The following is a 27,154-nucleotide window of genomic DNA, read 5'->3' on the forward strand; positions in this document are numbered from 1 at the left end:
CTCAAGAAGGTGAACGTGTTACGACCTTCCAGGGCAAGAGCTCCGAAGGAGTGACATCGAGTGACATCCCTAGCGTCTTCTAAAAGATCCTAACTTCTTCAAGGGAGACTGGGGGTGGCGGTGTTCGGTCCTTGGTCCGTAGAAGGCAAGGAACCTCACGAAAGACGTCTTGTGCAGTAAAAGAGAATCTAGATTCAAGGAGCAGCTAGCGGAGCCGGATTAGCGGCTCGAGAGGCGGCTGCGGCAAGCGCTCCACCAGGCGGCCAGGGACAAAACTCAATGTGTGACTGTATGGTAAGAACTGAGTAAATGTGTGGTGTGTAAGATTGCAGAGAATGGCTGTGTGAGATGGGGAGAAAGGAAAAGAAATGTTGAACAAGTGAGTTAATAGGTTGATGTGTGTGTGTTAAACAGAGAAAAATGGGGTTCAAAATGTTGAAAATGGGGAACAAAAACCAGGACAAAAAAAAAAAAGAGAGGAGTGTAGAAATGTGTGTAAAAGTTGTTTCCAACTAGCGGGAGAGGGTGGTACTGCAGGCCACCAGCTCCCCTAGGGTGGACACACAAAAAATTTCTTTTTAACAGAATTGTTGATGAAATAAGCAAAATTAGGAAGAGGGTTTGGTGGTTTTTCAACGTAGGGCAACTACAGTCTCACTCTCTGGGTTTTTAAGAAAGGGGAGTTTCAGAAGTAGAGAGAGGAGACGTGTTGTTTTAAGCAGTGAGAACAATGATCAAAATGTCTCAGTGTGTCACTTGCAGGTGAAGAGCAGACCCGGATCAATTTTCCACGTGCAGCAGTCGGAAGAAAATTATAGGTTAACATCATTAAAAACACTCAAGCCAAGTTTTGGCTGAATTATTTTACAGCTTAACTTCCATGTGTTTGTCACCCTGAGAAAACAAGCTCCAAGAATCTCTCCCTGAAGACAAGAAATGCAGTTCCAGAACAACGATGGATATCAAGAGCTCACAGCAGTATCCTGAGCAGTGAAGAAAAGGTCCAGCAGCAGCAGCAACAGCTGTGCAGGACAGCGACAGCAAGGAGAAAAATGGCATCATCATGACTGGATGGATGGATGTGCATTTCCAACGAGCTGCAACTTTACTGTGTGTGAATGGACCTTTGAAAAGACTGCCCGAGTTGGACATTTGCCACTTTTGGAGCAAAATGGCAAGATGAGACAGTGGAAAACACAGGACAAAGCTGAAAGACAACTGACTCTCACTGGACTGCTGCAAGGGGGAGAGATGAGATGAGACCACAGTGGAAGGAGCAGGGGAGAACATGGAGGAAGGCTGATTTAGTGTGGGAATGAAATTTGGGTTTGGAAAACTGGGAAGAAAAATCGACTGCCTTGCGTCGAGAATTGAAAAGTGTCTGGAGCACCACAAAGAGGAGAGGTACACAAAAATTACACAAACAGAAAAATGCATTAATCCTACTAACACATACACACATGCAATGAAGCTCATGAAGATCAAACAGTATTTTTAAGCATGCGTTTCTGTTACCATCATCTTGTCCGGTTCACTTAGTAGGTTAAGAAGTGATACATAGACTAGTGAACTACAGGGTGGGCCATTTATATGGATACACCGTAATAACATGGGAATGGTTGGTGATATTAAAGTCCTGTTTGTGGCACATTAGTATATGTGAGGGGGCAAACTCCTCAAGATGGGTGGTGACCATGGTGGCCATTTAGAAGTCGGCCATCTTGGATACAGCTTTTGTTTTTTTCAATAGGAAGAGGGCCATGTGACACATCAAACTTATTGGTAATGTCACAAGAAAAACAATGGTGTGCTTGGTTTCAATGTAACTTTATTCTTTCATGAGTTATTTACAAGTTTCTGACCACTTATAAAATGTGTTCAATGTGCTGCCCATTGTGTTGGATTGTCAATGCAACCCTCTTCTCCCACTCTTCACACACTGATAGCAACACCGCAGGAGAAATGCCAGCACAGGCATCCAGTATCCGTAGTTTCAGGTGCTGCACATCTCGTATCTTCACACCATAGACAATTGCCTTCAGATGACCCCAAAGATAAAAGTCTAAGGGGGTCAGATCGGGAGACCTTGGGGGCCATTCAACTGGCCCACGACGACCAATCCACTTTCCAGGAAACTGTTCATCTAGGAATGCTCAGACCTGGCACCCATAATGTGGTGGTGCACCATCTTGCTGGAAAAACTCAGGGAACGTGCCAGCTTCAGTGCATAAAGAGGGAAACACATCATCATGTAGCAATTTCAAATATCCAGTGGCCTTGAGGTTTCCATTGATGAAGAATGGACCCACTATCGTTGTTCCCCATATACCACACCAAACCATCACTTTTGTTGTTCCAACAGTCTTGGAGGGATCCATCCAATGTGGGTTAGTGTCAGACCAATAGCGGTGGTTTTGTTTGTTAACTTCACCATTCACATAAAAGTTTGCTTCATCACTGAACAAAATCTTCTGCGTGAACTGAGGGTCCTGTTCCAATTTTTGTTTTGCCCATTCTGCAAATTCTGTGCGCCGATCTGGGTCATCCTCGTTGAGATGCTGCAGTAGCTGGAATTTGTAAGGGTGCCATTTGTGAGTAGCTAATATCCGCCGAAGGGATGTTCGACTAATGCCACTCTCCAGTGACATGCGGCGAGTGCTACGGTGTGGGCTCTTGCTGAATGCAGCTAGGACAGCCACTGATGTTTCTTCATTAGTGACAGTTTTCTTATGTCCACATTTTGACAAATTGTGGTATCGCAAGAAATTAGTTGGTTATATAAATATATGAGTATGCATAATAGTTATTATTCATAGATACCTACATCCTAAGTTCCTGTTATTCATCTGCAAGAAACAGAATGAGTGTGTCGTTACAATAGTAATGCCAGGAGAGGCAGTATGGGTTCTGTGTTACATTTATGTTGTAAGAAAGTGGAAGAAGAGAGTGTCCTGTAGGAGGCAGTAAAAAATGGACACTGATGTTCTGAACATGTACTGACAAGAAGGTTCAGTAAACAAGTTGCAACGATACTCCATTGTAAGTCTCAGTTATTGTATTTTTATTTTTGAAGATGCAACATCTTTTTGGCGACGAGGACGGCTACAGGTTTGGCTAGCTTTTCAAAGAATGCAAAAGTTTTCGGCTGGAAATAGAAGCCAGTAACCTCGAAGCGGAAATGGCTACAATTGGCACGCTAGTAGCGTTCGATCCAAAGAATCAGACTTGGGATGAGTATACGGAAATACTCGAGCAGTTTTTCGCAGGTAACGGGATCGACGATGCAGACAAACAAAGAGCGATATTAATAAGTGTCCTCGGAGCAGCGACGTACAGCTTGATGCGAAACCTTCTCAGCCCGGCCAAGCCCAAAGACAAAACCTTCCAAGAGCTGGTGCTTCTGATGAAAAATCACTTCGATCCGAAGCCCAGTGAAATTGTGCAAAGGTATAAATTCGACTCGCACTACATCAAGCCGAATGAAACCGTCATGGAATATGTAGCGGAGCTGCGTCGCCTGGCACAGGATTGTAACTATGGCAACACGTTACAACAGATGTTGAGAGATAGGATTGTCTGCGGAATTAAGGATGACCGAATTCAGAGACGTCTCTTGTCAGAAATAGATCTCACTTTTGACAAGGCTCTGTCAATTGCAGTAGCCATGGAGACTGCAAATAAAAATGCACAGGATCTGCAGACCTCAGGGACGTCAGCAAAATGTTTCAGTCTCACCAGAGGACAACAGGAGAGTCGTACCTTTAAAGGAGAAAGCAAAGAGTGTTATCGTTGCAAAGGAACCAAGGAACCAAGCACACAGCACCAGACTGTAAGTACAAACAAAATGTCATGCTTGTGGTAAAGTGGGACACATAGCCAGAGCTTGTAGAAGCAAGACTAAACTGAACCAGAAAAAGTATGGATCAACATATGTAAAGAAAGACAAAAAGCAGAGTTCACACTACAGTACTCACAATGTGGGCAAGAAAGCAGATAACAGCAAAACTGATAGCTCTGAAGATGACTCTTTCACTTTGAACTGTGTCAAGTGCAGTTCAGGGCACAAAAGAAAACTGTTCAAGTTAGGGCGTGGCAGTGTGGTACACTTGAGAAAAGTAGACCCCTACACTGTGGATATGCAAATTGATGGGAAAAAGGTGAACTTTGAAATAGACACTGGATGTTGCCTAACAGTCATGAACGAAGCAACATTCAGAGAAACAGGGAAAGACACCAAGCCCCCCAGCCTGCAGCACATCAAAATTAAGCTGGAAACTTATACAGGGGATCCTGTTAAGGTGATTGGTGCAACACGAGTCAGCGTCAAATACAAGCAGCAGAAAAAATATCTGCCCCTGGTGGTGGTCGAAGGCGACGGCCCCAGCTTGCTAGGTCGAGCTTAGCTCGAGGAAATTAAATTGGACTGGGGTGAAGTGAAAAACAGTCGTAACAACAGAAAGCTGCACCAAGTCAAAACAACAGAAAAAACACTTCAGCAAGTGTTAAGTAAACATGAGGATGTATTCAAAGAGGAGTTGGGAACCCTGAAAAGTATGAAAGCTGCTATTCATGTGAAAAGTGATGACACTCCACGCTTCTTCCATCCACGTTCTGTCCCCTTTGCTATGCGAGCAAAAGTCGATGAGGAAATAGACCGACTGTTGAAAGAAGGCATCATCTCGCCAGTGAAATATGCTGAATGGGCAGCGCCAGTAGTGCCACTTCTGAAGCCCACAGGGACAATAAGACTGTGTGGGGATTACAAGCTTACTGTAAATACAGGGGCTTCACTGGAGCAATATCCAATACCCAGAATGGAGGACCTGTTTGCCACACTATCCAGGGGTAAGCGGTTCTCAAAATTAGACATGAGCCACGCTTACCAGCAAATCCTCTTGGATGACCAATCGAAAAAGTATGTGACAGTAAACACATCCAGGGGGCTGTTCACGTATAACAGATTGCCTTTTGGAGTGGCCTCTGCTCCAGCAATATTCCAGAGGACCATGGAAAGTCTTTTGAAGGGGATACCTCAGTTAGCGGTGATATTTGGCATCAAGAAATTTCACAAATACTTGTATGGCCGAGTTCTCACGATTTACACAGATCATAAACCCCTGATCTCACTGTTCAATGAAAAGAAGCCTATACCTCAGATGGGCTCACCAAGAGTACAAAGATGGGCCGTGACACTGAGTGCTTACGAGTACAACATCAGGTACAAGCCAGGAAAACACCATGAAAACGCGGATGCGCTCAGCCGGTTGCCGGTACCAGACTCAGCACCTGAGCAAGAGATGGCTGAGCAGGTTTTGATGATGGATGTACTGGATGACACATTAGTTGACACTACACAGATCAAACGTTGGACAGCTAAGGATGTCTTGTTTCATCATGACAGATCTTGTAAAGAGCGTAGAATCCAGAATAACCATATAAGGAGGGTTGGGACCATTTTGCAGGACCCAGTCCAGGTTTGCTTCTGATTCGAGCACATGGAGCACGCCAACATCACCTGATAAAGATGACTGACAGCCTATTTGATGTGTTGCGTTTAGCAGTCGCACACAAGGGATACTGTAATTAAGATGCACATAAATCTTGTTTTCCACTGAATTACAGCTGATACCTATGAAAAACAAACAAAATATCAAGTTAATGATCCATTTGTTCGACAGCAAATCCATCTTCCTGGTTTGAAAAGCTGAAAACACAACAGGAAGGACTTGTTGTCTCAAGTCCACGAGTACACCTTAAAAGGCTGGCCAGCTCAGACCGATGCCTGTTTAAAGCCGTATCGACAGAGAAAGCTGGAACTGAGTGTGAGAGATGGTTGCGTGCTCTGGGGAGCCCGAGTAATTATTCCCACCAAAGGTCGAGACAAAATATTGAAACTCCTGCACCAGACTCATACAGGCATGTCGAAGATGAAAGGCTTGGCAAGGTCTTATGTATGGTGGCCAGGGATGGATGAGAACATTGAAAGAGAAGTGCAGGCACGTGAGGAGTGTCAGAAACACCATAAGTCACCACCTACTGCACCATTACACCCGTGGGAGTGGCCGGAGTCACCATGGTCCAGAATCCATGTGGACTACGCAGGGCCTTTCCTCGGGGAGATGTTTCTAATCATTGTGGATGCTCATTCCAAGTGGATGGACATTTACCCTGTGAAATCCTCTACATCACAGGTAACTATAGAGAAACTGCGCCAGAGTTTCAGTGTGTTTGGACTACCTAAAATGTTAGTTTCAGACAACAGAACATGTTTCACAAGTGCTGAATTTGAGTCAATCATGAAGCAGAACGGCACTGACCATGTGAGATCAGCACCTTTCCACCCTTCTTCAAATGGGCTGGCTGAGAGGGCGGTCCAGACCTTTAAGGAGGGGATGAAGAAAGTCAGATACTTTGCAAACCAGACTGTCCCGATTTCTGTTCAGTTATCACATCACACCGCATGACACTACCGGTTTATCACCTGCAGAGTTGATGATGTCACGGAGACTCAGATCAGTTTTAGACTTGCTCATGCCTGATGTGAAAACAAAAGTGCAGCACAAACAATTGAAACAGAAAGAAAATCATGACACCAAATTCATGTCCCGCAGTCATTGTGAGAGCATCGGGTCCAGTGTCTTACATTGTTACCATTGGATCAGGTCAAACTGTGAAGCGGCACGTGGATCAGGTGAGAGCAAGAGTGGCTGACACTGTTCCCAGTACATCAGACAGGGAGGTGGAGCAATTGCATGACAAAGAAGCAGTGCCTGAGTGCTGCTTGCCATCAGAGTTGGACACATCGCCACAACCTCCGGAAACGGAGTTGCCTTATGCTCCGGAGACTCCGGCTCCCGGAGACTCCTCAATGACACCAGCATTGCGACGTTCCCAGAGAGAGAGACGTCTACCAGAGACTTTAAAGGACTTTGTTAGATAGAGTGAGATCTTCCAGGAATAGAGCAACAATGCGCTCTGATCTCACAAGAAGGACGTATCTTCCTAGTTAGTTTAAAAAAAAAAAAGATTGTAAAGGAAAAAAAAGAAACAATGAAACATATATACAGTTGTATGGTTACCTTAATTACGTGTTGATTGCTTGTTAAGCATTCTTTACATAAACAGTTATTTTGTAAGTCAAGGTAGTTGTTGACTTAAGGGGGGAGGAGATGTGGTATCGCAAGAAATTAGTTGGTTATATAAATATATGAGTATGCATAATAGTTATTATTCATAGATACCTACATCCTAAGTTCCTGTTATTCATCTGCAAGAAACAGAATGAGTGTGTCGTTACAATAGTAATGCCAGGAGAGGCAGTATGGGTTCTGTGTTACATTTATGTTGTAAGAAAGTGGAAGAAGAGAGTGTCCTGTAGGAGGCAGTAAAAAATGGACACTGATGTTCTGAACATGTACTGACAAGAAGGTTCAGTAAACAAGTTGCAACGATACTCCATTGTAAGTCTCAGTTATTGTATTTTTATTTTTGAAGATGCAACACAAATCCAACACTGAACCAGTTTCACGAAACTTAGCAAGCAGTTTGCTAACTGTAGCATGGGAGATGGGTGGTCTCGTAGGGTGTCTTGCATTGAAATCTGCTGCAATGACCCGGTTACTGCGTTCACCAGATATCAACACAATTTCGATCCACTCCTCACGTGTTAACCTCTTCGACATGTCAATGGCTGTGAACAAAGAGAAACTTGTAAATAACTCATGAAAGAATAAAGTTACGTTGAAACCAAGCACACCATTGTTTTTCTTGTGACATTACCAATAAGTTTGATGTGTCACATGGCCCTCTTCCTATTGAAAAAACAAAAGTTGTATCCAAGATGGCCGACTTCTAAATGGCCACCATGGTCACCACCCATCTTGAGGAGTTTGCCCCCTCACATATACTAATGTACCACAAACAGGACTTTAATATCACCAACCATTCCCATGTTATTACGGTGTATCCATATAAATGGCCCACCCTGTAGTATTATTTTTGGGGAAGGATGATTGAATCATTGCAGGGGTGAACAGAATGCTGCAGGGGGGTCAGATGAGTGGAGACTAATAGATTATTGAGTTTCTTGTTTCTGATGTGTGGGGAAGGTTTTATCATGGCACACATCTGGTTACATGGGGGAAAACAAAAAACTCACCATCTAATAGAATATTGCTGTTGTGTGAGGTGTGACTGGTGGATCAAAGTTTGGGAGATTTACTTGGCTGATGCATTTTCTTTTGGTACCACTTTGAACCTGCCAATTAGTTTTGTTTTGATCTGTCGTTATAAGAGAGTATGCTTAGGCAAGTCCTAGAACTAGGCCTTCATATTTTTTGATTTTTAACAGTGCACTGAGATTTTTTGTTTGGCAATTTTCTCTTTTTCAATCAGGCCTGCAAGATCGGGATCGAAAGCGCTACACAACATGTTGAACAATCGCAAGTGAGCGTCTCCCAAAATTAAAATGGGCTCGGGAGAAAGCCACGTATTTGGGACAATCAGAAAACAAGTCCCTGTCCAAAAGGATTCAGCGAGGTAATCCTGTCTAAATTAATTTTTTTCCTTTTTTGAAATGGCGTCATTCCTGGCAGTAGAAACTTATTGCGTCACGAAAGGTTCTACTGTCAGCAAATAAAAAAATGGGGACTGACTGGACTGACAAAAGCTGGACTGACTTGACACCAGTATGCAAGATTGCACCTCCACCTAGACAGTGACCAAAGGGTGGCTGTATGTATGTTTCTTTTTACAGGAGCAGAAAGGTGGCAGCAACAGGTTGCATGGACTTTTGGGCCGTGCTGACTTAACCTTGTAATTGCCACTTTCTGTGTCTTTGTGAATTTACCAGCGGTGTGTTATTCATGACCTTGTATTTGTTAGGATGCCTGGGTCGTTGACCCAGAGGTTTTGAGTTCATTATATTATTTATCATTTCTAGTCTTTGGTTTCTTTATTGAAGTTCTGTCTGATGGTTTGTCTCTGTGTTATCCTTAGTTGCTGTCTCCCCTGTCGGCTATATCCCCCTGTCCAGTCTGTGTCTGCCCTGTTCCCACCTCTCTGTTCCCTCTGTAGTGCTTGCCTGTGAGTCTGTGTGTGTAAGTTCAGTCTGTGTTATTTCCTGTTTTACTTTGAAGGTCCGGGTCTTATGTGAATGTGTCCTGCTTTGCTTCCTTGTCTCATTAGTTCTGATTTCTCCCAGCTGTGCCCTCCTTCTGTGTCTCATTCCCCTCGTTATTTCCCAGTGTACTTAAACCCTGTGTTTCTTTGAGTCAGTGTCGCGTCGTCCCTAATGCTGTGTGGATCTCCCTGTGTCTCACTGTGAGTTTAGGTTATGAGTTTCCAGTTTAGTTTAGTTTGCTTTTTGTATGACTGTCCCCTGCCAGCAAAGAAAGCTGAGTTCTTTGTGTTTAAACCTCATGCCTGAGTGCCTGCATTTTGGGTCCACCACTCCTCCTTGCCAGCCTGCCACACAGCCAACCTTAACAGTATTGTTCACAGTGCAGAGGTCACTGTGAGAAAGTATTCATACAGATGTGCTGCGCTAACATCTACATCACTTTTTCCACAGCAGAGGGTTAATCATATGATCTAATCACATGATTTATAGCAGGACACACCACTGGCTAATGTTTTTTTCTTATGACAGGGTTACAGGCCTGGAGTGCAGCTACTCCAGGGGAGAAGCCCTGGGAATTTTTAAGAGACAATGCACAACTTTATTGTGCATGTCTAATTGTGCTAAGCTGACATAGGGCAAAAGAGGATTTTCCGGGTGAGCTTTCATTTTTAAATTGCAGAGACCGTGACATGAGGGCTATGGAAGGATTGACTGAGGTGCAGATGCAGACCATTACCAGGAGAGAACGCTTCAAGAGGACCTGGGAGAAGCAGGGACCATCTCCAGGACAGCTGACAAACGACAGTGGGTTGCACCACTGGGCTTCCAAAAGATTGTCACGAGGAGATTTTGAACAGCAAAATCTTAAAATAAAATGAAAGAGTCAAAGGAGTTTGCAAAGAAAAGCGTCTGGACTTCTTTAAGTTGCTTGAAGACGTTTCACCTCTCATCCGAGAAGCTTCTTCAGTTCTAAGGTCAAATGGCCGAGAGTCCCAGATTTAAACCCAGTGGGAGTATCCCCCCAAGGAGGGACAAAGGACCCCCTGGTGATCCTCTAATCACATGCGCCAAGGTGTGAAAGCGGGTGTGGGACCTAATCAGCCAGGGTTTCGGGTGAGCCCATTGTGAAACCTGGCCCCACCTTGTCATGTGAATTCCTGAGGTCAGATGGCCCAGGATGTGAGTGGGCGTTAAAGGCGTCTGGGGAGGGAACTCAAAACTGGATTATAGATGGCAGACAGTTGGTGTCGTAAACCACCGCCTCTGTTCAAAGATGGTCGCTCACAGTGGACATAGATGGCCTCTTTCACTCCTCTTTCAAACCATCTGTCCTCTCTGTCCAAAATGTGAACATTGGCATCCTCGAAAGAGTGACCTTTATCCTTAAGATGCAGATGGACTGCTGAGTCTTGTCCTGTGGAGGTGGCTCTTCTATGTTGTGCCATGCGCTTGTGAAGTGGCTGTTTGGTCTCGCCAATGTAGAGGTCTGGGCATTCCTCGCTGCACTGTACAGCATACACCACGTTGTTGAGTCTGTGTTTTGGAGTTTTGTCTTTCGGGTGAACCAGTTTCTGTCTGAGTGTGTTGCTGGGTCTGAAGTACACTGGGATGTCGTGCTTGGAGAAAACTCTCCTGAGTTTCTCTGATACACCGGCTACATAGGGGATGACAACGTTGTTGCGTCTGTCTTTCTTATCCTCCCTCGCTGGTGTCTGATCTTCTTTTCTGTGCCTCTTTGCTGACTTTATGAACGCCCAGTTCGGATAACCGCATGTTTTCAGTGCTTCCTTTACATGTGTGTGTTCCTTCTTTTTCCCTTCAGGCTTAGAGGGAACATGTTCTGCCCGGTGGTGTAGGGTCCTAATTACTCCAAGTTTGTGTTCCAGAGGGTGATGGGAGTCAAAGAGGAGGTACTGGTCCGTGTGTGTGGGCTTCCGGTAAACTTCAATGTTGAGGTTGCCATTCTCATCAATGTGCACAGCGCAGTCCAGGAAAGGCAAACAGTTATCCTTTGTGTCTTCCCTGGTGAACTTGATGTTTTTATCCACGGCGTTAATGTGCGCAGTGAAGGATTCCACTTCTTGTGTCTTGATTTTGACACAGGTGTTGTCTACATATCTGTACCAGTGGCTGGGTACTCCTCCTTTGAAAGAGCCAAGAGCCTTTCTTTCCACTTCCTCCATGTAAAGGTTGGCTACAATAGGTGACACGGGGGAGCCCATGGCACAGCCATGTTTTTGTCTGTAGAAGCCTTCGTTGTATTTGAAGTATGTTGTGGTAAGGCAGAGGTCTAACAGTGTGCAGATCTGATCGGGTGTGAAGTTGGTCCTGTCTTCCAAGGAGCTGTCTTCTTGTAGTCGTTTTCTGACAGTCTCCACTGCTTCCGTGGTGGGTATGCAAGTGAAGAGAGAGACTACATCAAAGGACACCATGGTTTCATCTGGATCCAGGGTAAGTTTCTGGACCTTGTCGGTGAAGTCGGTGGAGTTCTTGATGTGGTGTGGGGTGTTCCCCACGAGAGGCGCGAGGATGGTAGCAAGGTGTTTCGCAATGTTATAAGTGGCTGGGTTTATGCTACTGACTATGGGTCTGAGTGGGACCCCTTCCTTGTGGATTTTAGGAAGTCCATAAATGCAGGGTATGGCATCCCCTGGATAAAGGCGGTGATATTTGAGGCGGTCAATGATTTTGTCCTTTTCAAGGTCTTGAAGGCAAGCTATAACTTTCTTTTTGTAGCTGCTTGTGGGGTCTCGTTTTAAAGCTTCGTAGGTGTTGTTGTCACTGAGGAGAGTAGTGATCTTTGTGTGGTAGTCTGTTGTGTTTAGGACCACGGTGCACCTTCCCTTATCCGCTGGTAATATGGTGATGTTGTGGTCTTTGCTCAGGGAAGCGACGGCCTTCTTTTCTTGTAGTGTAAGGTTAGACGGAGGGACTTTCGCACTGGAGAGGGTGGCTGAGACTTTCATCCTGATTTGCTCTGCTTCTGTCTGTGATAATTTATTAATCCGTATGGCGGTTTCTGTGGCTGTGATGAGGTCCACTATGGGCAACTGTTGCGGAGAAATGGCGAAATTGAGTCCTTTGGCTAAAACCCTCTTTTCAGGTTCAGTGAGATTCCGGTCTGAAAAGTTCTTTACCCATTTCTCCCGACTGTCTTCAGGTGTGTTTTCTTCTCTGAGTTGTGAGGTTTCAGACTGAGGAGTGTGGGTTTTTGAAAGCAAGGTGTGAAATTTCCTGCGTTGTCTTTCTTTTCCTTGAGAGTGTTGGGCCCGCTGAGCCTTGTCCACAAACTTGTGAACCTCTTCTAAGATTGGAGAGGGTAGAAGGGTTTCCAATTCCTGCAGAGTCTGGCTGATCTTGATCTGGAGGGCATCTATAGTGAAATGGACCTGTCTTATCCTTTCACTTAAAAGGTGATTCTGTGCTCTCTGTAGAATCAAGTCTGCTCTGTGTCCCCTGACAGTGGATCCAAGGCGCAAGCTCTTAGGAACAACTCTGCTTTGTCTGCATCTTAGGTTGAAACAAGGGTAAGTTTCTGGACCTTGGGCTCCCCCGTGTCACCTATTGTAGCCAACCTTTACATGGAGAAAGTGGAAAGAAAGGCTCTTGGCTCTTTCAAAGGAGGAGTACCCAGCCACTGGTACAGATATGTAGATGACACCTGGGTCAAAATCAAGACACAAGAAGTGGAATCCTTCACTGCGCACATTAACGCCGTGGATAAAAACATCAAGTTCACCAGGGAAGACACAAAGGATAACTGTTTGCCTTTCCTGGACTGCGCTGTGCACATTGATGAGAATGGCAACCTCAACATTGAAGTTTACCGGAAGCCCACACACACGGACCAGTACCTCCTCTTTGACTCCCATCACCCTCTGGAACACAAACTTGGAGTAATTAGGACCCTACACCACCGGGCAGAACATGTTCCCTCTAAGCCTGAAGGGAAAAAGAAGGAACACACACATGTAAAGGAAGCACTGAAAACATGCGGTTATCCGAACTGGGCGTTCATAAAGTCAGAAAAGAGGCACAGAAAAGAAGATCAGACACCAGCGAGGGAGGATAAGAAAGACAGACGCAACAACGTTGTCATCCCCTATGTAGCCGGTGTATCAGAGAAACTCAGGAGAGTTTTCTCCAAGCACGACATCCCAGTGTACTTCAGACCCAGCAACACACTCAGACAGAAACTGGTTCACCCGAAAGACAAAACTCCAAAACACAGACTCAACAACGTGGTGTATGCTGTACAGTGCAGCGAGGAATGCCCAGACCTCTACATTGGCGAGACCAAACAGCCACTTCACAAGCGCATGGCACAACATAGAAGAGCCACCTCCACAGGACAAGACTCAGCAGTCCATCTGCATCTTAAGGATAAAGGACACTCTTTCGAGGATGCCAATGTTCACATTTTGGACAGAGAGGACAGATGGTTTGAAAGAGGAGTGAAAGAGGCCATCTATGTCCACTGTGAGCGACCATCTTTGAACAGAGGCGGTGGTTTACGACACCAACTGTCTGCCATCTATAATCCAGTTTTGAGTTCCCTCCCCAGACGCCTTTAACGCCCACTCACATCCTGGGCCATCTGACCTCAGGAATTCACATGACAAGGTGGGGCCAGGTTTCACAATGGGCTCACCCGAAACCCTGGCTGATTAGGTACCACACCCGCTTTCACACCTTGGCGCATGTGATTAGAGGATCACCAGGGGGTCCTTTGTCCCTCTTTGGGGGGATACTCCCACTGGGTTTAAATCTGGGACTCTCGGCCATTTGACCTTAGAACTGAAGAAGCTTCTCGGATGAGAGGTGAAACGTCTTCAAGCAACTTAAAGAAGTCCAGACGCTTTTCTTTGCAAACTCCTTTGACTACGATGACCTGGATGACTGAGAACCTTCACAGACATAAAATGAAAGAGTTTCTACATTGACGTTGAGGAAGACTACAGGAGTGTACGACTTGCTCTGCTCCTAATCTACAGCCACGTTGGAACAGAAATCGAGGGATGAAGAGAGCGTGCCAAGCTCCAAAGCTGACAGCACAAAGGGAGACCAGCGTTGGAATTGTGACTCTGTAAATGGCACAGACACCAGGAGCCATGACCGTGACTGGGAATGACCACCTAATGCTGCTTCACTTTGCCATGCAAAGTACTTTGACACTCTGGAGAAGACCTTTCCTCTCTATCATTGTTGTTGCCATTTGCATGTGAGAGCTTAGACTGTGGGGATGATTAAAGATGAACAAAGGGTGGTGGGAGAACAGTGAAGTGAGGATACACAGTGTGAAACTCCTTTAAGTGTAAAATAATGTTGATGTGATATACAGAATGTCAGGAAAGAAATTCTGGTATTAATGTGATTCTTGAGTTAAGAATCAAAGGGTGGGATTGTATAGGACAGTGGTTCCCGAACTTTTTTTTGCCAGGCCCCCCTTTTTCACAAGAAAAATGTTCGCGCCTCCCCATCACCTAACCCCCCCCCCGCACAAACACATCCTCCAAACACACACACACATATTTTGTTTACAAACTCCATTGCGGTTTATTTCACACCTCAAACATTTAGTAAACAATTAAGCAAATACAAGTAAACGGCAATAAATTACAGGTAGTAATAAAATAAACTACTAACTCTTTTACGCTACGTCCACACCTACACGGGTATTTTTGAAAACTCAGCTGTTTCTATGCGTTTGGGCTTTTTGTCAACACGTAAACGGCGTTGCGATTCACCGAAAACGGAGATTATTTAAAACTCCTTTTTTAAGTTTATGTGTGGACGAGGATTACAGAGTTCGTCACGCAATATCAAAGGTATGTGCCTCTTTTCACGTCACGCTGTGCGCCACGTTATTGTTTACATGAGATGAATTGCAGAATGGCAGATAGAGACAAAATACTGTTACTGTTAATCTGACTATCTTCAGGTTTTACACGCTTACATATACACACGCAGTTACTGTCCCTCCATTTAGAAAGGCAGAGGCGTCACGGTGTGATTATTTTACGTGTAGTTGTTTTTTTCCCTGTGTAATAATATTCAACATTGCTATCAATACATTTTTCAAAAAATGTCTCTCTGTGCAAAATGGATTTAAACACATAAACAGCTGTGGGATACTGTTTGTCCGTGATTTGAACTGGGGGAACAAATTACGGCAGGATCAGCCTGATATTATTTGTATCCCACTGTAACTTTACTGCATAAAGAGCTAACATGTCCAAAATGTCAGGAGTAGTTAGTCATTACAAGAAGTGTTTGTGAACTAAAAATCAAGAATGTGGGATACTGTTTGTCCGTGATTTGGAGAGCCCAGCGCTGCTCCCGACGCAGGGAAACTAATTTTGCAGGGGAGACCTACCTTGGCACTTGTGCAGGTGAAGCCAAAGGGAAGATATGCTTCACCATATTTTCCTGTCTTTGGCTTGGAAGGAAGTTGGTTTGGAAACATATTTGGCGATGCTTCATCTCCTGGTTTGCGTTTATGTGGGAGCCCCGTCAAAAACCTGTCCACAGTGTACAAGCACTCCTTTTTTTTTTCCCTTTTCATACCGCGCCCCCCCTGCAATGGCTCTGCGCCCCCCCTAGGGGGCGGGCCCCACACTTTGGGAACCTCTGGTATAGGAATTTCTTTTACTTATGTATTAATCACATTATTTTATTGTATAATGCCTTGGTGCCACTGGATTTTAACATGTTCACACTCATACAGTAAGACAAATGGTGGGGGTCTAGTAAGGAAGTTGGGGGGAAGCAGACAGCTCCACAGGAAGAGTCTTTTGTCTCTTCGAGGACTCTGGGAGGTAGCAAGGGAGTGTGAACCTTAAGGTGTGAAACAGCTGTGTACTGCCTTTTGTTCCTGGAGAAGGTATTTAACTGAGAGCCATGTTAGGCTCAGTGAGACCCTGCTGACCGTCTGTCCCGCAGTCATGTAGGCTCTCCATCAAGCTTGGTTGTCTGTTCTTTGTGTGCTTTGATTAAAGAATGTTAGCTACCGCTCACAGCTAGTCTGCAGGCTTTATTTAATGGAAAACTTCCACAACACAGGTATGTACTGGCTCACTCCTGGTGGCTGCTTGGTGGGGCCTGGCACCCGTAGCTCGGTCAGGCCTCTTCCAGGGGGTGGGGGGCCCTCGGCCTATGGCCCTGCGACTCGGTTCACTCTGGCACAGCTGGCTGCCGGCAGAGACCGCGGGCACGTCACTGCAGCCCCCTCTGGCTTCTGCTCCGTGGCTGCTCATTGACCCCTCGCCTGAGGCTCTCCTCAGCTCTTCCCAGGAGGGTGCCACGGATGTCCCTCTGGTGGTCCTCCTTGGGCTCTCGCACTCTGGGGCCTCTGGATGTTTGGGGCCTGGATCTCCTCCATGCCTGCTTCATGCCCTGAGGGGTGGGGCCATGGCTCCCCACACCCTCTAGCAGATCATTACATGGAGAAACCTTTTGAATACAAGCGCGCTCAAACTCACAGGTGTACACACAGGTGGTCAAAGACACAAACCACACCCTTTCTTAGCTGCTACCTCAATGCACATTATGCACTGTCGGTCCTGTGTGCTGCACAACAACATTCAATATTTAGTATTTACTGTTTACACTTAGCTAGATTAATGCGATGGTGTGTTTATTATGCTGCTCTCTCTTTTTTGCTTGTTTTCTCTTTTTTTTCTTTTTTCCCTCTCAACAGGTGATCCGGGAGATTTTTTCTTTTTAAGTGTCCTTTCTCACTGTCCCTCTTCCCTTCTGTTTTTCTTTTCCTTCATCTTTCTTTCTCCCGTTCCTATCCCCCAGCTATGTCTGTCCCGTCTGTAACAACTGAAAATAAAATAAAATAAAATAAAATAAAATAATAACAACAAAGGTCGATCAAACAGACCAAAACGGCAAGGCCGTGATGAAGCACTTGGCAGAGTAAATTCATTGGGTATCTTTGTTGATATTCAGACAGCAGTTCTGATGGCTAAAGAACCAAATGGGACAGGCAAAAAAGAAAAAAAAGAAAAAAAAAGAAATCACACCTGCTCACAGAACCGATTTCTTCCATTCCAACCTCAGCACCACTCTGGGCAACATCAAAGAGCTGTCAGCGACAACACTGCAGACCTGCACAAGTTGCAGGAGTGACCTAGCCAGTCTCCAGACCTCAGTCCTATAGAAAATCTGTGGACAGAGCTCACGTTTTGAGTTGCCAAGTTGCAGCAAAGACACCTAAAGGATTTAGAGAGTTTCTGCAAGGAGAAGTAGGCCAACAGCCCCCAGCTCTACTTCTCAAATTAAATTAACACTAACTTTAAATGATGCAGCATCTGTCTATCCTGTTAAATCTCCAGCGACATTTTGTATCTGCAAAATAATAAACGGACGATATGGGATACGGGATATGAGATTTTGGTCATATCGCACAGCCCTACATTAAAATACAAGATGTGTTATTCCAGTTTCTTACAAGCTTCTTCTGTCATCACTGTGGGTTTTTGCTTTTAACTTCAGCTGACCTTTAAGTAGGAGAACCTTCCTAAAATATATGTTTGATTAAAGGTCTCCTGTTTCTTAGCTAAAGACTGACATTCAAACACGCTTTTATAACCTTTACCGTGTTTTTCTTACCCAGTCTGAAGGAGGTGAAGTCCCCCACAAAGTCAACTCGAGGCTGAGTCCCCCTGGTCACCAGCCTCAGGGTCAGGTAGTTTCCTGTGGACAGCACTGGTCGGGGTGGGCTCTTCCCACAGAGAGGAGGCCCCAAGGGAGGCGAGCTTCTGTCCCGACCATCATAGAACTGAACGTAAGAGCCGGCATGACACGGATCTTCTGAGTTTTCGCCAGAGGTAGACTGCAATCTGGGGCTGAGAGGGGCAGAACCGTGGGGGGACGGAGACTCTGGCAAGACAGGTGCAGGACTCAGGGGGGCCACTCTAAGCAAGCTGTAAACCAGGAAGAAGCGGAAATAGAACTGGACCTTGTCTTTGGGAGAGCTGGCCTGCATTGTCAGGTGGCAATCAGTCCCCATGATCACAAAGTAGTATTTCTTGGATTCCTGGTGTGAGTTGATGATCATACCGTCACCTTGGATTGTCTGGCCACAGAAATCTACCACATTCACTGACAGGGAAGAAAAAAACAAGAGACTAAATTCCCACATATTACACAGTCAAAACAAGGTTGTTACAGATTTTTTAAAAGGCTACTACATTTTTGATCAATTTCTCTTTATTAAAAATCAGCAAACCTGAACACACTCTGTGTTTTTGGGTTGTGTTGTTTGTTGTTTTTTGCAGTATTTGAAAGTATTTCGAACCTTTATGGTTGTTTGAGTTTATGCTGCTTTCCTTTCATCTTAAAGCCATTGTTGAGTAACGTCAGCCAACACATTTCAGCTTGCTGAATATTTTCTCTTTCTCATTCTCTGTAAACTGTGCACATTTGACTTCACTGTCTAATTTTTAATGTTCTTACAAACCAAAAGAGTTCAGTTGTGTTTTTTTAATTAAACTAATGTTTGCACATCAGCACAGATATGGATTTGCAAACGAGATGAAGGCTTCCACCTTTCTTCACAATTACCAACCCAACCAGCTTTTTGGTTTATGTAGCCCAGCTAGAAACAAAGAGCCGTGGAAAGTAGTTTTTTTTTTTTTGGTGTATGATGTAAACAATTTAGTAATTTCTTTCTTTTTTGTTTAAAGGAAGATGTGGACAAATAAGATTATCTGTTGTCGTTTAACTTGGCCAATCAGCAATGAGCTCCCAGCGACCCTTGCTGTTGACCTTGATCACATGACTTTCTGTAGTTGCCATTTCGTTCCTGTTCATACAATGCCATGTGCCAGAGAAATTAATGTTCCCGAAGTCGAATTGCTAGGAGTTAAAAGCAAGTCTGCTGCAGTTGTTTTTGGTCGTTCAGAGTTTCACCCTGTCATCGGTGAGTAAGAAAAGTGGGGAAAACCTAATTTGTTAAGAAGAAAAGGGCAGACTTAACGAGACGGAAAGTCCGCTAGCCGCTAAGCTAACAGCTAGCGCTCACGCTAGCAGAATTGAATGTGTTTCTGTGTGTGAAATGGCTAGCGACTGCGACCGTATTACGTTTAAGGAAAAAAAAAAGAAAAGAAACAAAAACAAAAGAAATGGCCATAATCAGTTTTATGTGTAACAATTTAATTCAATTGTAAGCCGATTCTCAGATCTTCAGTTGTGTTCTTTGAGTTGTTTATAATGTACAAGTCTGGTGAGCTACTGTGAGTTGCTGACTGCAGCTACAGTGTTAACTCTAGAAGCTGTGTTTTTGTGAACATTGTCAACCCTTCAGGTTGATAAAATTATCGCTCACCTAAGAGGATATGATGCTGCAGTGATATATTTTGTTGTACAACAGAGCTAGCTGAATTAAGATATAGAGTTACACTGATACTTATTGTTCATTCTGAATGTTCTAAGTAAGTGTGGCTGTTTCACAACGGTGTATGTGACTATATGAACCTGTGATCTGTTTATAGGTCAGGTTTTTTTGTTATCTCTTAAAAGGATGACTCGACAGACGGACCCAGTCTGAAGCAAGCCCCATCGAGAAGCAGTGATTCCACAGTTCCAGTTAACTGGATGGCGAGCCAACCCAAAAGTGAATAAGATTTGCTGAGGTTTTATTGAAGCCAAAGTTTCGTTCCCATTGAAGCTTCAGATACCTGCAGGACTACGAACTTTCTTCCTTCATCGGAGTGTGGTAGGACAAACATTAAACAAACTGAACGGGCCCCAACGATCCATCAGTTACCAGACATTATTCACTCATACAATTGACTCAGAGGAAGCTGTATGTGCGCACTTTTATTTAGTTTGTTATTTTGGGTGAAATATCCATCCATCCATCCATCCATTCGCTTCCGCTTATCCTTTTCAGGGTCGCGGGGGGCGCTGGAGCCTATCCCAGCTGTCATAGGGCGAGAGGCGGGGTACACCCTGGACAGGTCGCCAGTCTGTCGCAGGGCTAACACACAGGGACAGACAACCATTCGCACTCACATTCACTCGCACATTTACACCTAGTGGCAATTTGGATTATCCAATTAACCTATCCCCACAAGAAATATTTTGTATTTTATTTTATTGCTTTCATTACATTTGTTTGCAGCTGCTGTGTGTCAAATATAACAAATTTGTGAACAGTCTACTGTGGTGTGGCCCCTCCTTATTGATGTTTATACCTTGGGCTCCTGCCGATCCTAGATTTTCTGATACTGGCTAGTGGGAGTTCAGTCATTCTTAATAATAATTCATAAGTTGGGTTACATTTACACTTTACTAAAATTTGAACTTCTTCTTTTCTGTTTTTTTTCCTGTTGTTGGGTCTATGCAGAGTAACGCTGGTGCTACCATTTTTTTCAGTCATCTCTGGCTAGCTCTGGGATGTTTTTATCAGCCTTCAACTCAAAATGTGCGCACGAAATGTGTTGCTAACCAGTCTGGTGTTACATTAACCCTTTCACACACAGTGCTCACTACAGTGGACAGCTATTCAAAGGCGGTTTTCTTGTATTTGTGTCAGTGTTGATGGTATACTTGCACATAAATCACTACACACTGATGTGTCACGCCATACCCTGCCACCCACTGGTACATGTAAAAAACTCTTTGAAAAGTACATTTTAAAAAAATTAAGCTCAAAAATCTTTTTTCAAGCCTAAAGATGAACAAAAATACATAAGAAAAAAATCCTGATTGAGGCTGTCACAATTCATGCAGGACAGGTTTAAATGGTGGTTCTAGGTAAGAAGATAAAGATAAGATAAAACTTTATTAATCCCTCTGGTGGGTTCCTCTGGGAAAAGGTAGATGTTGTCGTAACTTTTTTCTTTTGATCCCATACACCCCAAAATTCAATATTTGCTAAATAAGCCCATTTAACCAAAAGTCATGAAAAATAACATAATGTGGTTTTAATTTAACAGAGTTACAGAATTATTAAAATGCCAAGGAGGTCAAAATGACACCCTTGGCAGAAAAATAATAAGGAACAGGACCATTTTAGCCTGATAGGTCTGAGTCAGTTAAACCACATCTGAAGAGCAGATACTCGGAGGACACACATATTGTAAACACACATAACAGTGTAAACCTGGTCTGCTAAATCTACCGTGGGATCAGCGTCTAAGAAGCAACTCATCTAAAGGCAGGAGTGTAACAGATGGGCTCCGGCCTCCACACTGTCACCCATGGCCCCTTCCCTCTGGGCCACAGGCCAAATAATGAGGAAATTTATGACCGCCCCTGAAGTTTATTAGCTTTGTTTCCATGGCAACTTGATCATTCTGCACTGACTCCTGGGAATGTCCTGAGGCACATGAGCCCCTGTTGGTGGGAAACAGCTCATCCCCTCCACATGACCTAAGTAAATACAAGACCTGGAGAGGATACCATCCAAAACATGGGCGACCAGAGGGCACAGGGCCTCACTAAAGATTTCTGCAGGTTGAATATTCAACTCATCTTTCAAAAATGTATTGTAAATTAAGTCTATGTTGTTGAGCTGACAGATGAGGGGTTATTCACAATGCTCACGGGTTATATTTAGATTTGATTTGATAACTTTTGTATTTTAGTAATGGTTTCTTTTCTTGGGCTGCTTTCAAGAGTTCCTTGAGGTTAAAAATGGTGATTTGATCAATTCGTATATAGTCCTTTTCTACTCTCCCAGAGCACTCAGTGTTTTAGACAACATGCACTTTTTCTCTCTACATAATATTCACACACACTCATACTCTGATGGATGCATTGGGGAGCAACTTGGAGTTAGTAACTTGCTCGAGGATATTTGGCCTGCAGACTGGAGCAGCCAGCAACCAACAACCAGTCAACAGTGCCTGTCCAGTGCCTCAGCTGTACAAGCACTCAAGAACACATACAAACAACAGAAATACACTCACTGGCCACTATGTTAGCGACACCATTGAATTGAATTGAAAGCCTTTATTGTCATTATACACAGTATAACGAGATTAGAAACAGCTCTATAAAAGTGCACACGTGCTTATAGCACATTATAAAAACTATACAATAATTTAACTATACACGTAATATAAGTATAAATACACAGTACAGTACTGGATGACAGAGACAGACAGGCAGAGAATTAATGGTATTTCAGTTCAGATTACTTTTTGTGCAAGTTTGAGTTGAGTATGGTGATAGCTTTGGGGAAGAAGCTATCCCTGAGTCTGTTTGTTCTGGCCCATATGGATCTGAAGCGCCTGCCAGAGGGCAGTAGGTTGAAAAGATGGTAGCCGGGGTGAGTAGTGTCCTTTAAGATGTTTCTGGCCCTGCTGAGACAACAGGAGTTGTAGACGGCAGACAAGGAGGGCAGGGGGCAGCCAGTGATTCTTTGTGCTGTGTTCACCACCCTCTGCAGTCTCTTCTTGTCTGGCTCCGTGCAGCTGGCGTGCCACACTGTCACTGCATAGATCAGCAGGCTCTCGATGGTGGATCTATAGAAGGTCACCAGCAGCGGGGGTTTTAGTTGCTCCTTCCTGAGCACCCTTAGGAAGTTTAGCCGCTGCTGGGCCTTCTTGACTAGCGCCGTGGTGTTAGCTGCCCAGGAGAGGTCTGCAGAGATGTGGACGCCAAGGACTTTGAAGGACTCCAGTCGCTCTACACATTCACCGTTGATGTGCAGGGCGGCAGGGACAGTTCTGTTCTGCCTGAAGTCCAGGATGAGTTCCTTGGTCTTGGTGATGTTAAGTGCCAGGTTGTTTGATGCACACCATTCTCCCAGTCGCAGGACCTCATCTCTGTAAGCCGCCTCATTTCCCCCTGTGATCAGCCCCATCACTGTTGTGTCATCAGCAAATTTACAATGATGTTCTTTGGGTGGGCGGGACTGCAGTCACATGTGTAGAGGGAGTAGAGTAATGGGCTTAGTACACAGCCCTGGGGAGACCCGGCACTGAGGTCTGTTGACAAAGAAGTCCTTTATCCAAGAGCAGGTGGGTGGCGGGAGCCCCAGGTTGGCTATCTTGGTGATCAAAATGTCTGGTATTATTGTATTAAAGGCTGAGCTGAAGTCAATGAAGAGCATTCTGATGTAGCTCCGCTGTTGTTCCAGGTGGCTCAGTGCTGTGTGGAGAGCAATGGCTATGGCGTCTTCGGTGGATCTGTTAGTCCGGTATGCGAATTGGTGTGGGTTCAGAGTGGGGGGGTTCACTGCACAGAGTACACGCCTCACATGCTGTGCCTCAAGAGTGAGTGGGGGGTTGCTAGAGGCTGGTGTGGGTTGTGGTGGTCGTTGGGGTGGTGTGTCTGAGTGGTGTGTTTGAGACTCAAAACGGGCAAAAAAGCTGTTCAGCTCCTCTGCTAGCCCCGCGTCTGAGTCCCTAGGTGTCACAGAGCATCCTTTGTAGTTGGTAATAGTCTGTATGCCCCGCCACACCTGTCTGGGGTCGTCGAAATGTTCCTTTATTCTCCTCTTGTATTTTGCTTTGGCGGTCCTGATGCCCCTCCTTTGGTTGGCTCGAGTGGTGCTGTACAGTGCTCTGTCACCCGACCTGAAGGCTGTATCGCGGGCCTGGAGGAGCGTACGGACCTGGCTCGTCATCCAGGGTTTCTGGTTTGGTAACAACCGGATGTAGAAGGCATCCCACTGTGTGTGTTCAAAGCAGTCCTGCAATCAGGGGCGGGTGACCTCGGGCCAGGTGGTGATGGCCCTCTTTATGGGCTTTGTTTGCCGGCTAAGGGGGGTGTATGCTATATGCTAGTACAACATGCTGGAAACATGTCTCAGAAATTCTGCTCCATGACATGACATTGTGGATTTGCTGCACATCCATGATGAAAATCTCCCGTTCCACCAAATCTGAATGTTTTCTATTGGACTGAGTTCTGGTGAGTGTGGAGGCACTCTGAGTTCAGGAAACCTTCAACCAGGACCTTCGCCTGTGTTGGAACCAGCTCCCAGTGTCAGTTCAGGAAGCAGGCACCCTCTTCACTTTCAGCATCAAACTTTTGTTTTTCATCCTGCAAGCTTGGGTCTTTGACCATGTAGTTGATGTTGTTCCTGGGATCTGCTGGAGCCACTCGCCTAGCTTGGGAGTCACTGCACCAAGCGCTCCGATTACCACCACTGTTACCTTCACCCTCCACATCTTCTCGAGCCCTTGGTATTTCTCCAGCTTCTCGTGTTCCTTCTTCGTGATGTTGCCGTCATTCAGTATCGCTACATCTATCACTATGGCCGTCTTCTTCAGTTGGTCCACCACCACTATGTCTGGTTGGTTAGCCACCACCGTTTCGTCCGGGGTGGCTGTAGCTCAGGTGGTAGAGCAGGGCAGCTACTAACTGGAAGGTTGGTGGTTTGATTCCAGTCTGCATGCAGGGCAAGATACTAACCCCATGTTGTGTGAGTGTGAATCTCAGATAGGGAGCACTTAACAGCTTAGCTTGGGTGATTGGGTGAATGAACGAGTTGTATAGAGTGCTCAGATAGAGTAGAAAAGTGCTATATAAGAACCAGTCCATCTGTATCTGGAAGTCCCACAGGATCTTAGCTCGGTCATTCTCCACCATGCTACTGGGCATGTCCCATTTTTCTCCCACAATTAAATTATTTGGTCTCATATGGTGGGAGCATAAGTAAGACAAACCCTTTGGTATAACAACATCAGCCACCACATCACCATCATTACTTTAGAGGTCTGGTCTAGGTTTGCTCTTGAATTTGGCTCCCATCTGTATATTTCATGTATAATAATTAATTTATTAAGACACAAAAGACATTTACATGCAAATACATTTTAGCAGCCTAGCTTAATCGTTTCTAGTGATGAAGGACCCTGGAGTGTACATCATACGTGTTTGTCTCACTACCGACTTATATATATTATAAATATATTATCTCCCCCTTCTAGTAGTGCAACTTCTGCATGCGTGACGTTTCAGGCTTTGGAGAGGCAAAGTGTGAAATGGACACGGTGGACTGTGACACTTGTTTGAGATTACAAGCAGAATTTTGTTGGGCATTGTCTTCATGGACCTTTAGTTCAAAAGAAGTTATGTAGAAAGCAAAACGTGTGTGATATACTGGGTCAGTGTTCCTGAGCCTAGTCAGTGATTTCTACTTTAGGGACAGCAGTGCAGCCTGAGCGCACACTGAAGCACCAGAACGTCTCAGCCTCTCATGTTTTTGAAGTAATTAGTAGAAATACTAACAAATAAACTTGTCCTGGTTTATTTGAAACGTTTTGCTGGTGTTTTTGGAAAAACCCCGTTAACGCAATTAAACAGAGAGATTTAAAAATGATTGCATGTCATAAAATGCTTTTGTTTTGTTACCTTGACTCTCACACACTTAATGCAATCAGAGCGTTGTGCACAGAGAAATACAGCGGGCACTCGTGCACCAAACCTCTTCTAGCTGAGTTTGTGGAGTATTTCACACAGTCATATCTGGGTGTTAAAAACTTACCGGTGTCGATGGCTGAGGTGGAGAGGCTCATGAAGCAGCGCAGCAGGAGCAGCAGCGTGAACACCCGCTGATTGCAGCTCTCCATTATCCAAACTGGGATACGAATGCGAAAAGCAGAGTAGGGTTCAGTCAGTTCACAGGTTAACAGAGTCACTTTAACGTAAATTTGTCACATTTGTCCAAAATAGAAAGTGCAGCATGCGAAAGTGTGATTGTCTGTTTAGCGGTGTGCTCCTCTCTTCTGTCACTTTGTTATTCGAGTTGGACCTTCTCCTCTCGTGTCCAGTCATCTCCTTGACAACACCCAACAATCTCACACACACACACACACACACACACACACACACACACACACAGTCTTTGTTCAAAATAAAGGTCCACTCACTTGATGTAAACTTCATTTAGTTAACTGAACTCTCCTTCTTCCTTGGGCACTTTTAGCTGCTTCTCTAGTTTAAGGCTATATCAGTAAAGTTATGTGCTTAATCAAATCTTACATCATTACAGGGGTTCCCAAAGTGTGGGGCCCGCCCCCAAGGGGGGCGCAGAGCCATTGCAGGGGGGGCGCAGTATGAAAAGGGGGCGGGGGGGAAACAATGCTTGGACACTGCTAGCATCATGGACAGGTTTTTGACGGGGCTCCCACACAAATGCAAACCAGGAGATGAAGCATCGCTGAATATGTTTCCAAACCAACTTCCTTCCAAGCCAAAGACTAGAAAATATGGTGAAACATATCTTCCCTTTGGCTTCACCTGCACAAGTGCCAAGGTAGGTCTCCCCTGCAAAATTGGTTTTCCCTGCGTCGGGAGCAGCGCTGGGCTCTCCAAATCACGGACAAACAGGATCCCACATTCTTGATTTTTAGTTCACAAACACTTCTTGTAATGACTAACTACTCCTGACATTTTGGACATGTTAGCTCTTTATGCAGTAAAGTTACAGTGGGATACAAATAATATCAGGCTGATCCTGCCGTAATTTGTTCCCCCGGTTCAAATCCCGGACAAACAGTATCCCACAGCTGTTTATGTGTTTAAACCCATTTTGCACAGAGGCGCGTTTTTTTTGAAAAATGTATTGATAGCAATGTTGAATATTATTACACAGGAAAAAAAACAACTACACGTAAAATAATCACACCGTGACGCCTCTGCCTTTTTAAATGCAGGGACAGTAACTGCGTGTGTATATGTAAGCGTGTAAAACCTGAAGATAGTCAGATTAACAGTATTTTGTCTCTGGCTACGTCCACACGTACCCGGGTATTTTTGAAAACGCAGATTTTTCTATGCGTTTGCACCTTTCGTCCACACGTAAACGGCGTTTTCGGTCACTGAAAACGGAGATTTCTAAAAACGCCTGCCAGGGTGGATATTTTCGAAAACTCCGTTTTTGCATTTACGTGTGGACGAGGAAAACGGAGAAAACGCAGCGTCATAGGTGTGCGCCTTTTTTGACGTCACACTGTGCGCCACGTTATTGTTTCGGTGAAATTAATTTCTACAATACTGTTACCGTTAATTGTACTCTCTGCAGTGTTTAAATGCTTACATATACACACACAGTTACTGTCC

The 27,154-nt window shown here is 44.8% G+C and overlaps 1 protein-coding gene across 1 annotated transcript in view; it reads right to left on the minus strand.

The window, feature by feature from the left end:
* The window catches only part of ldlrad2 (low density lipoprotein receptor class A domain containing 2), a 45,434-nt gene extending 19,303 nt beyond the window's left edge, over positions 1-26,131 (minus strand). The window contains exons 1-2 of the mRNA XM_013266971.3: positions 25,578-26,131; positions 17,741-18,232 (exon numbers count right to left, since the gene is read on the minus strand). Of these exons, the coding sequence (XP_013122425.1) occupies positions 17,741-18,232; positions 25,578-25,662 (577 nt within the window). The 5' untranslated portion in view covers positions 25,663-26,131. The remainder of the gene's footprint in view (positions 1-17,740; positions 18,233-25,577) is intronic.
* Positions 26,132-27,154: the final 1,023 nt, after the last annotated feature.

This window comes from Oreochromis niloticus, linkage group LG5, assembly GCF_001858045.2.
Source record: "Oreochromis niloticus isolate F11D_XX linkage group LG5, O_niloticus_UMD_NMBU, whole genome shotgun sequence".
Classification (NCBI taxonomy): Eukaryota; Metazoa; Chordata; class Actinopteri; order Cichliformes; family Cichlidae; genus Oreochromis; species Oreochromis niloticus.